The 12226-nt window shown below is 36.5% G+C and overlaps 1 protein-coding gene across 1 annotated transcript; it reads right to left on the reverse strand.

Moving 5' to 3' along the window:
- LOC109828882 (high mobility group B protein 6-like) lies at positions 443-3389 on the reverse strand. The gene is made up of 10 exons (XM_020395865.1): positions 2928-3389; positions 2689-2832; positions 2045-2319; positions 1854-1959; positions 1700-1765; positions 1539-1604; positions 1352-1456; positions 1169-1260; positions 995-1079; positions 443-906 (listed from the first exon to the last, which is right to left on the reverse strand). The coding sequence occupies exons 1-10, from the start codon at positions 3309-3311 to the stop codon at positions 787-789; spliced, it is 1443 nt and encodes a 480-aa protein (XP_020251454.1). The 5' UTR covers positions 3312-3389; the 3' UTR covers positions 443-786.

The raw sequence follows: 12226 nt of genomic DNA on the forward strand, positions 1-12226 counted from the left end.
TGAGAGAGAGAGTGAGAGATTTTAGAGTTAGTTTGAGGGTTTAAAATTTATGAAACCCTAGTTACATTCTCTCCCTCTAATAGTAGATCTCCCCCCTCCTTGTCCCATGGACGTAGGCTATTTGCCGAACCACGTAAAATAGTTTGTCTTGTTGTGCTTTGTAATAGCTTGTAGGTTCCCTCGATAAGTCAGTCCTAGAATTGATGAGAGGAAGAGCTGATATCTCACTTTGTTGAGATATTTTGCTTTCGGTTCTTGTTTTCTTTGTGAAACGGGAATTTAGTTGTGATTAATCTCTTGTTGTGCACCTTGCGCACCGGAGGTGCTGCCGAAATTTCCACTACGCATAACAATACTTGCACGTGCCCCCCGCTTGTGTGAGCAGGTGAGATTTTTCCCAAAACGCCTAACCTGAGTTTTTATTTTTCTATGCAACTCCCACTGAAAATGCAAGATCTCATTATTTCCTTCCTTCATCAATAAGTAAAATATGAAGCTGTGATTTTATCCCTGTAACTGTAAGAAGCTCATTAACAGGTTCCTTCATATCCATAAGTAAATATGAACTTGTGATTGCCTACCACCATGATGATTTCACCTCTTAGAGATAGAACATGAGCAAATCTGAGTTGATATTGTGAAAACATTTCCAAACATCGAGAAATTCTGCACCAATTCTGCACCAGCTCATTTATCAAATTGAAGAAGAGGTTCAAAACTACAAATTCTGCAAGGAAGCTGGGCTCGTTCAACACAATTGAACCGATCTCTAAGGAGGATGGCTCATTAGTTAGAAGCGACATTAGTAGCAATCGATTGGTTGTACTCTTCGATCTCTCTTTTGTACACCGCCATTCCTTCGGCTGCTTTATCATTCCATATCTTCTTCTCTTCCTCGCTCAATTCCTGCACGAACGAGAAACAATTGTTCAGAGATGTCTAATTTACTACACACTCTTGTGATTGTGGTTTTAATGACAGACAAAATTATCACCTTCCATTTCACAGAAATCATGGCATTGAGGGTAGAGTTGCCAACATCTGGATGTGCCTGCACCAACTCTCTCCTTGTTTCTTTGCTGCAACATTGATTGAATTCTAATCAGTTCTTCACTTCTCATGACGATATACATATCGCATGATAGAGAGTAAGTTATAATGTTTAAACCTGAAGAGAAAGAAAGAAGAGGCTGGCTTCTTGGGCTTGTTAGGATCAGAACTCTTCTCTTCTTTCTGTTTTTTCTTAGTCTCCTTTGTTTTCTGTCATTAGCAAAACAGTTAAATTTCTCTGCAATTTGCTCAAAATATTGAACGTAATAACAAGTTGGGATGAATATAACTATATAAGCACCTTTATTATATTCTCTGTTTTCTCCTTCTTTTTGAGCAGCTGGAGAGCTTCTTGTTTCATTATTTTCTTCTGTTCTTCCTCTTCTTTTTCAAGGATTGCAGCTTCCTGTTTATTTTATAATTCAAAATTATTTTTGTATGTTCAGAAATTAGAAAATCAGTGAAGGATAATTCTACCAAGTTCTTACTTCGAGCTTCTCTTGCTTGTAACCCTCCATTTGGATGTTATACCCTTCCTTCTGCTTCTTCGCAATCTAAGAACAAGAGATGGAGCAAAATTAAATTAAATTACTTTATTATCCAAATCAAAAGATCAAAAAAGCAATTGAACTTTTAAGTGCTGTCAGACCTCTTCATAAGGAGCTTTGTCTTTCTCTGTCATGTTTTTCCATTCTTCACTAGCAATCTTAGAGATCTGTCACATTGCAAAGTAACGTAATGTAATTATCACCCAAATAACTAGATACTACTTGACCATTTCGATGAAATTAGATTGTGAATACCTCAAGAACATTCTTTTTCTCTGCAAGAAGTGCTGCACGGCGATCGTTTATGAACAAGAAGAACGCTGACATCGGCTTCTTGGGCTTCAAAGGATCCTTTTCTTTCCTGTGATGGAGCAATTAAACAGAAAAAAATTAAACAGTGGCCAAATTGGTGATCATGGAATACCCAAGGGGATTAATTTAATTACTTCGTTTTCTTTTCTTCTTCATTCACCGCATCCTGTTTGAACTGTAAGTATTGTTCTAATAATTCCATTGCTATCTTCTGCATCTGCTCTCCCTCCAAAAGCTTCATTGCTTCGCTCTCTCGCTTCTCCTTTCCAATAATTAGCGAGTATGCTTCCCTTTCTTGTTGGTACTTCTCTTCATAGGGCTTCTTTTCTTCGGCACTCAGATTCTTCCATTTTGTTCCCAAAATGTTGGAAATTTCTTTGAACTCAGCATCTGGGTTTTCTGTCTTCACCTACAATAGTAGGATAGAAATAATAAAGATTTGTATGGAAATGCGGTTAGCTCTGAATACTATGAGTTCTTTCAAATTTTGCTTATATCACAATTCAACAAATTCTTGATATGAAGAGAATATGACCAATAGTAAATTCGCTTTACTACATAAGAAAAACCCATAAGATGATTCTCATTAATGTCGTTAAGATAAAGTACACTGGTGGCGTCAATTGACTACTAAGGTTGATTAGTTTCTTTAAAACAAGCATTTGGATTCACGTTCCTGAACTAAAACAAAAAATATATTGACATGAAAATTTCCATGAACTTCTGATCAAAGAAAAGAAGTTAAAGGAGAGATGGATTTTTTTTTTCTTCATTTTACCTTATTCCATTGATCTTTGGACCATTGGACGTAAGCAGAAGAGGGCTTCTTTTTCCCTGGGCAGTCCTTGTTCTTCTTCTTGTTCTTCTCTTTCTCATTCTTTTCTTGCTCCTTCTCCCTCAAAGACTTGACAAAGCGCAAGTTCTGTCAACAAAGGAAAAATCACCCATAAAATATCAAATCAAGAATTGAAATAGAACCACAAAAAGAAAAAGAAACCCAAGGCAATCAAACCATACCATTGTGGGCTTGAACTCCTTCATCTTCTGCAGCTTCTTGAGTTCCTTCTGAAGCTTCTCTTGCTCCTTTGCTCTGCTTTCAAGCTCTTCCTCTTTCGACTTGATCATCTCATCTCTTTGTTTCAGGAGCTCCTCGGTCTTCTCCTTCTCGATTTTTAGCTGTTCGAGCCTCCTTTGCACGTTCTTCAACTCCTCGGCCAAGGATCTCTCCGTCACCGATTTGGCATTCTTGCTGCTCTTCTGTGGTGAGAGGACGAGAGCGAGGCCTTCACCATTCTCCTTGAAGGAGGAAGAGATCTTGCCAGCAGAGATGTTGGCTTCGTTCGATGAAATTGTCTTCAGGGCCTTCCTGTTCTTTCCTCTCTTGGCCGCTACCTCTGCCATTGAGAAAGAAAGAGAATGAAATGAAAATGTGGGTGATTTGATTGAGAGAGAGCAGTGAATTTGGGAGGAGGATGAAAGAGAATTTATGTACAAAGTGGAAGATGGTTAGTCGGTAAAGGAGGATGACTCAACGGCTACATTTTCAAAATTTCAAATGTGATTTGAATTTGGTTGAAAGGGTCGACCGTTGAAAGGGTCGTTGACGAAATTACCCTCAGCATCCATTCACCCCCACTTTATTAGAATCGGAGAAGGGTGCAACTAATCTATTCCTCTATAATCTATTTCTCATTAATAATGGGATATAATAATGGGAGGACTCAAAAATTACTATTTATACAACAGTAAATGTTACAGTAATTTACTATTTGCATAATACTGTAGTATTTTTAATTTACTATTTGCATAATACTGTAGTATTTTTGAAAATTTACTGCAACATAGACGGGATACTGTAGCATTATTAAATATGTATTGTAGTATTTAAAATATATTACTGTAGCAAAGATGGGATACTGTAGGATTTTTAAAAATATTACTGTAGCATTTTAAAAAAATATTGTGCCATTTAAAAAATGTATCAATTAAAACACGAAATTACTGTAGCAATAAAAAAAAGGAAAGGTCGTGCTTCACACGGGACTCACACTAGTTGGATTACTGATGACAGCTGTAATTATCCAATACGTTTGATTAGATCACAGAAAATATTGTTTCTCGGGAATGTGGATTAGAATGTTATTAGTGTGCACCCCGTGTAAAGTACAGCCCATTTTTTTTGTTTCTGCTACAGTATTTCTTTTTTTAACCCTGTTTTTTGTAATGCCACAATATTTTTTTCTAAATGCTACAGTATTCTGCTTATACAAGAGTGATTCACTGTAATATTTATTATAGTATGAATAGTGAATCTTAGGATCATCCTATAAGTACTGAGGAGTTGATGATTTGAGAAGACATCCTAAGATCTTTTTATTTATTTGAAAGATAGTGCGCTAAGTTGTAGACGAATTTATTCGTTCCACTCATCATTGATTTTGTATTTAAAATATTATAGATGTCAGTAATTTTAGAAAAGTTTTGAATTTTTTTAATTCTTAAAAATTTTATATAATTATTTTCTATAAGTTTAGGGAGGGTAAGTCCACTCTCCCCAAATTCTACGAAATTCTTCAGTTTTGTAGAGAATGTGATGATACGACAGCTTCCATTTCCCATTTCAAATAATGGATTTGTTTCCAAGATTTTACATAAAAATAGAAGGTATTGCTTGCTCCTAAAATCGGTCATTAGCAGCTAGATTTCAATAGGTGGCACCAAAGAGTATAGACTCCAATATGGGGCTGTTTGGTTGGTTTCCTAAAAACCAAGAAAAGAAAATCTTTGTATTTTTTTATTAAAATATTATTTTTATCTATTTCCATCCCTAAAACTCACTCTAAGAAAAAGAAATCTATACACTTTTATCAATAAAATATTATTTTTATCCACCAACTCATCATATCTCATCTCATTTCTTATTTTTAAAAATAAACCAAACACAAGAAATGTGTCACATCATCCAACTCATCTCATCTCATCTTTAAAAATCACTCGCACCATCCAATAATATGGTGACAACTCATCTCATTTCATTAACATTTCATTTTCACCCATTTCCTCAAAAAAATCAAGAAAATTGATTTTCTTAAGTATGGGTCATATCATCCAATAATATAATGACAACTCATCTCATCTCATCTATTTTCTTATTTTTAAGAATGAACCAAACACAAGAAAAGAACCTATTATAGGAAACATGTTTCTTATAATACATTTCCTTTTTTTTAACCAACCAAACAACCTCAAAATAAGTTTTCTTAAAATATCACTTACATCATCCAATAATATAGTGACAACTCATCTCATCTTATCTCCTATTCTTTGATTTCCTTTTTTTTTACCCAACCAAACAACCATAATACAAGTTCCTATTTTTTGATTTCCCACTTTTTTTTAGGCAAACAAACAGCCCCTAAGAGGAAGCCCATTCTCATTGAAAAGCCGAAGGTACAACTTAGAATCATATGATCTTAAAAGAGCACACACCAACAAAGATAGGAACGCAGTTCGCATTAGAGCAAGGGCAGCAAGCTCTGAAGAGATCTCTCAAGGCTGACGTGGCCGTGGAAAACAGCAGCCCCCCTCCAGCAACCTCCTAGTCGCTCCCAACCTCCGCTCCTTAGGCTGACGTGGCTTTGGGGAGCTTCCGAGCTCCCAAGCGCTCCACAAATTTGTGGAGCGCTTGAGAGCTCCCAACTGCCCCAAGGCCACGTCAGAACCCCCCCAACAAGTAATCTTCGCAGATCTACACAAAATTGAAGTAAAAATCGAACCTTTTTGTCTCAAATCGATGAGATCGGCGGCGACGGACTTCAGCTTCGCGGGCGGCTGGTCTGTACTCCGATGGGCGGCGGTGGTTGAGTCTCCGAGGCCGCGGGTTGGGGAGCCAGAGATCCGATGGGCGGCGGTGGTTCAGATTTGGGGCGACGTAGATAATGAAGAGTTTTTATGTAAAAATTTTTTTAATTGGCTGCACAAGATTCTATAAATGAAATAAATGAGCCACCAGAGTTGAAAATGATGCCGTTGAACAGTAAGAAAAATGCCCGTTAAAAATGACCGTTGAGTGAAAAATAATGCCGTTGAGTGAAAAAATACCGTTAAAAATGACCGTTGAACAGTAAGAAAAACTCTATAAATTCACAATTCACTACACAAATCATTCCATACAACTCTCTCATAAAAAACTCTATATTTTCCTATCAAATTACAAATCTCATGGATCCCTCCCAAAACAACTACTATTCGCAACTCCTTCACGGTGAAGGATCGACCTTATACTCGCCGTTCTATACAGAAGTCGTAGAAGAAGGTAACCTCATCGAGTTATCGCAATCCGCAACACAACAAGTGTCATCCCAAGAAACACCGACCACAAAGAAGAAGGCTTACACACGGTCCGAAAAATTGGACTTTCCACGAGGATAAGCTTCTTGTGTCTGCTTGGCTGAACACGAGCCAAGACGCCATCCAAGGTACGGGGCAACACAAAGATAAGTTCTGGCACAGAGCTAACGACTACTTTATCCAATACTCCACCGATCCAACGAGCCGCACACCAAACTAAATGATGCACCGTTGGTCAACGATTCAACTGTCTGTCAACAAGTTTTGCGGGTGCGTTGCTCAGATTGAAGGAAGACAAAGATCTGGTACGGGAATTATTGACCATGTAAATATTTAACTTATATGTTTTTATGTAAATATTTAACTTATATGTTTGATTATTCTAAATTTAATTATTTAACTTATATGTTTGATTATTCTAAATTTAACTCTTGTGTAGACTGTAGAAGTAAAAGAATTATATCAATCTCTTTACGGTAAGCTATTCGTGTTTGACCATTGCTGGGTTGAGTTGCGTCATCATCAAAAGTGGATCCAACAAATGGAAACTTACAATAAGATTCGATCACAGCCGAGAAGAACCATAAATTCTGATTCCTCACCAAACAATTCCATGACAGCGACCCCCATCGAGTTGAAGACTGACTCGTATGATGTTATAGCAAGGCCTGAAGGGAGGAAAGCGGCAAAGCTCAAGAGGAAACAAAATGTGGAAAACTCTGAGTCCGTTAAGTCCATCATGGGAGAGGCTTTCGCGTGGATGAAGCAAACGGTTAGACCCTAGAGGGGGGTGATTAGGGTCTTATGCTAATCTAATCCCGATTAAAAGCTAATTAAAATTATGTTGATTAATTTGATCTTGTAAGAATGATATAAGATAGATATGAGCAAGAGAGATATGAATAAGCACAAATAAAAAGTACGCTAACCAAAACACAAACAAACGATATGTTTACGAGGTTCGGTCACCACGACCTACGTCCCCGCTCCTCACCTCGAGGAGATCTTCACAATCACAATCCGGTTTGGAAGCCAGAACTTCTACACACTCGGTTTACAAGCTTACCGAAAAACTCTCACACAACAAACACTATGCAATCACACTTTACACACTAAGTGTAGGAACCTAGCCCGTGTCCTCCTCCTCAAGTGCTCGGATGTAACCTCTCCCTAGGTTCATCAACCGACGCCACTCCTATTGGACTTGACCCTGTCTCACGCCTCACACTTCTCTCGGTGTACAAGTGTATTATAAGTGATTCTCACAATAAAAGGTAAATACAATGATTTGTTCTCAATAACAAGTGAGAACACAATAAAGCTCACACTCACTAAATCACACACCAATACCCATAATATAGTATGAAGATATTAAGCTTAATATGTGTGTGTGATAACAGTGAATGAAAATAATACAACTCAATAAATATAGCTAAATAAATAAAAATAAAATAGTAAGCTATATAAGGAAGAGTTTTAGAAAACTTCTCAATAAACAAGAAGAGTAGTAGATGATGATCCCAATAGGAATTAAAAGCCACTTCTTGTTATAGAAAGCTTCTCTTGAAGTAGATTAACGAAAATTAGCTTAACAGCTCTTTAAGCGCCTCTTAAACCTTTGTTAAAACTTCTTGTAAAAACAAAAACTCTTGGTTTTCTTGGTTACTGAAATAGAAGAGAAATGGGGTATTTATACCCACTCAAGAACTCAGCAAAAACCAACTTGAAATGACCAAAAAACCCCAGAGAATCAAATCAGAAACTAGCCGCTGGAATACAATCATGAGTTCGGCGGTCGACCGTGGAAATCTCGCGGTCGACCGCGAGGCACAAAAAATCTGAGTTTAGAAATTAAAAGCTGGCAGTCGACCGCGAAAGTCTCTGGATGGTTTCAAGGTCGACCGTCACGGTCGACCGCGAGCACATAAAAACCATATACTAAAAATTTGCTGCTGGCGGTCGACCGTGGCGGTCGACCGCGAACTGATACATGGCATGTGACAGGTTTTTGGGCTGATTTTGAAATTACGTTAAAAATATCAAATTAATTCCAAAAATAGTAAAACTTTGGGGAAAGTTTCTAAATGATGAAATAAATATGTTTGAAAAGTAATTTTTAGAAAATCAATTTTCGTTTGCGAAAACTCCCTGTTTTTGAAAAGTGTTCAGAAAACCTGTATTTTATGAACATGAAAATTTTGATATGACTTATAAACACGTATATATATATCATGCATACATTGTATGTATATAATAAAGTATGAATGAGCTGTAAACATGAAATAAAAGTTATTGTAACAACGTTTGATGAAAAATCATTTATATGATAGAAAACGTCAAATCTGTGTTAAGTGTACATATATTGAGCTTACATATAAACATACAATATATGTAAGCAAACTAAACTTATACCAGGTGTAGCACACACATGAACTTGAATCTTTAACTTTTGATTGCAGTGTGTAGAAATACCTGTAAGGAAAAAACAAAAACAACAAAGACTAGAAAACATATTTGCGATAAATTATTTGACAAATCATCATCAAAACTATAGGGCCAGCAATCTCCACCTTTTTGATGATGGTAAACAATTTATTATGATATGAAGTACATGTTGATAAACCACATATAAACCAACCATGTATACAACATGAATATTAATAAACCACATGAACATGAATAAACCATATGTAGATTTTATCCCCCTTTGACAACATCAAAAAGGAAAAAATATATATAAATAGGAGCAACGCTCCCCCTGCATTCAAGCACAGATAATAACCAAGGTATGGACAAAAGCTCCCCCTGTCAATTTGCATAAATGACATACAAATATCATATATAGGAGCTAAACAACCATATCCATCCGTACACAGCCATAAACATATGAAATTTAAGGTCCAAACCAAGCATAAAGCATCATTAGCAACATGTTTTCACAAAACCACATATTTGTTTTCACAAAACTAGGCATAAAATATTGTTTTCACCATACATTGTTCATGATAAACTAACATAACCATAGTAAACCAAATTAGTCCCACAAGACTACATTGTTTACCACATAAACCATACATAATTTGTTCCACAATAACACATAGTTTTCCACACAAATCATAGAGTTATTACAACTCAAAATAAAACATAAGTATCAAGTTCTAGTTCAACAAAACATAAACAGCACCATAAGCATAGAATCCAACAAACAAGAATCAATCTCCACCATCATCAGAAGCAGGGCCAGAGCCAGAACCCGAACCAGAGCCAGAAGCAGATCCTCCTTTAGAGCCCTCATCAGAACCAGAGTCAGAACTGGAGGAGGGATCCGGAATCCCAAGAGACTGACGCTGATAAGATAGAATAGTCCTAACGTCCCTCTGAATAGTTGAGACCTGAGTCTCGAGACGATCCAAACGGGCACAGATATCAGAAGTGGAGGAGGTGGAAGCTTTAGACCGAGAATGAGAAGATGATGGCTTAGCAGGATCAGATAAGGAGTTAGAAAGTTGCATACGGAAGAGAGAGACTCTATCAAAGTATTCCTTACCCGGATCAACTTTGGGTTCATTTGTGAGAGCAACACCGAAGTGTTGAAGAATAAGAGTGATGAAGCTGCCAAAAGGAAAAAATTTGTGATGCTTGCATGCCATGTTTTTAAGAAAAACATTTGCCCAATTCACTTTATTTTGGCAAAAATGGCATAAACAGCATTAACCTTATCAGGAGCAAAATGATCAAAGCTATCGGTTTTGGGAATGAGATTATGAGCAACAATACGAGCTATGATTTTAGCGGTAGGATTGAGTGATTTGTTGTTCATAGGATAGGTACAACCGGGCTTAAACAAGATATCGTTCACAGCCTGATCGGTGTGATCGATAGACATAAGCTCAACGTCACTTGTTGGAATCTTAAGGATTCCCGCAAGCTCGTCAGCAGAAAATGAAATCTGAATATTTTTAACAGATGTGGTAATGGTTTGGAGACCATCAGCAGAAGATGACACAGATAAGTTTGCATAAAACAAATAAACGAGGAAAGGGTAATAAGGAACTTTACGTTCCACATCTAACAGTTTAGCCAACCCAACATCATGTAGAATCGTATGAATGTTATACATGGCTAATTGACCATACTTGATATATCTAGTAGGCAGGATTTTCAGTTTGCATAGCTCCCTATATTTCTTAACTAGGGTTTTAAACAGAAGATAATCCTCATAATGGGAGGCTGTGATAGATGAGGAACTAGATTCAGGCTTGGATCTCTTCTTAGGAGGCATAATTACAGATAGTAACAACTGGGGTTTTACAGATATAAATGAGACAGAAATTAAAATAAAAAACCTTAGATTAGGCAATGAAACCCTAAGAGAGAATGGAAACAAGGAGGATGATGAAAGAGATTACCCAAAAGAGGTGGAGAATAGCCGCGGTCGAACGAAGAAACGCTGCGGGCGACCGTGGGAGATTTTCTGATTTGGGGAAAATTTTTGAATGAAAATGGAAGATGAAGAGGGTCGGATCTTAGAGAAGAAGAAGGAGCGGCTTAGATTAGATCAGATCAAGTTCGACGGTGATGGACAAAATGGGTTTTAAAAATTTTAACCAAATAAACCAAAACCCGATAACAAAAAGAGCAGAAACCAAAAAATTCTCATGCAGTCGACCGTGACGGTCAACCGTAACAATTTCCAGAAACATTGACGGTCGACCGTGGCGGTCGACCGCGCGAAGAGTAACAGCATAGGTATTGTAAGATCTGGATTTTTATAAAATATTCAGTTTGGTCCTTTAAGAAAACTGTCTTATGATATATATAAATATATATAAAAGTTTTTAGCTATTAAATCACGAAAATATTTTATTTTAGCTTAATAAAAACAAAATTACCATTAAAACTCAAAAACAACAAAAAAAAGCAACAAAACAAACAAAAAAATCACAACAATAGTTTCAAAACTCATTTTGGTACCCAAATCATTTTGGTACCATTAAAATTTGGGACATGACCCCTATCATTTAAATCCAAGGCCCTAGGGTTATGAACCCGCTTGGGCGTATTTTGTGCACCGATACGATCAAAGCAAAAATCGTAAACATGACCCATACGATTGCAATTTGTGCAATGTAGAGGTTTGAATGGTTTGCGTTGACCGAAATGAAATGCACGTGGTTTATTTGCAAAAATAGATTTTCCTTTGTAATTATTTTGCAAACGAGAATTTCTTTTCACATCGAAACAAAACATGGCCAAATGACCAAAACGACCACAATAATCACATTTATACACATGAGCATGTTTATGATTTATACTATGTGTGTGTACATGTGTATGTGATGAAGAAACTTGATGGGATGCACAATCATGAATAGGCTTGTCAATTTTTGGTGCATTATGATAAATTTGAGCTAAATGACCTTTAAGACCGCAAATAGAACATTTGTGAATTTTGTCATACATATGTGCATAGTGAATAGGTTTCTTAGAAGAATTAACATTGAACTTTGCACATAAGTCCATAAGCTTTAGGTGGATATACGTTTTCTCATTTGATTCATCTCATCATTGTGCATACAAGCATTGCTACTAGAAGTAGGATAAACAAGATTTTTCATCATAGATTTCAACTTATCTACTTCTAACATAACATCACGTTTTTCATGAAGCAAACTAGCATTTTCAATTCTCAATTTTTTATTGCATTCTTTAAGAATTATATTTTCATTTGCAATAAAATTAAACTTAGTGGCTAGTATTTCATGAGTGTATTTCATATTTACATACTTACTCTTTACATCAATATAGCAATTGTGTAACTTTTCAAACTCAAGAGCAAGTTCATCAAAAGTAATAATATCATCATTATCAAGCTCTCATACCTCACTAGGGTTATCACCTAGTGGTATTGTACATGGAGATAAGGCTTCTTTAGAACTTAAAGCGGGATTTTCCAACGCTTGTTG

The sequence above is a fragment of the Asparagus officinalis genome, chromosome 1 (genome assembly GCF_001876935.1).
Source record: "Asparagus officinalis chromosome 1, Aspof.V1, whole genome shotgun sequence".
In the NCBI taxonomy this organism is placed as follows: domain Eukaryota; kingdom Viridiplantae; phylum Streptophyta; class Magnoliopsida; order Asparagales; family Asparagaceae; genus Asparagus; species Asparagus officinalis.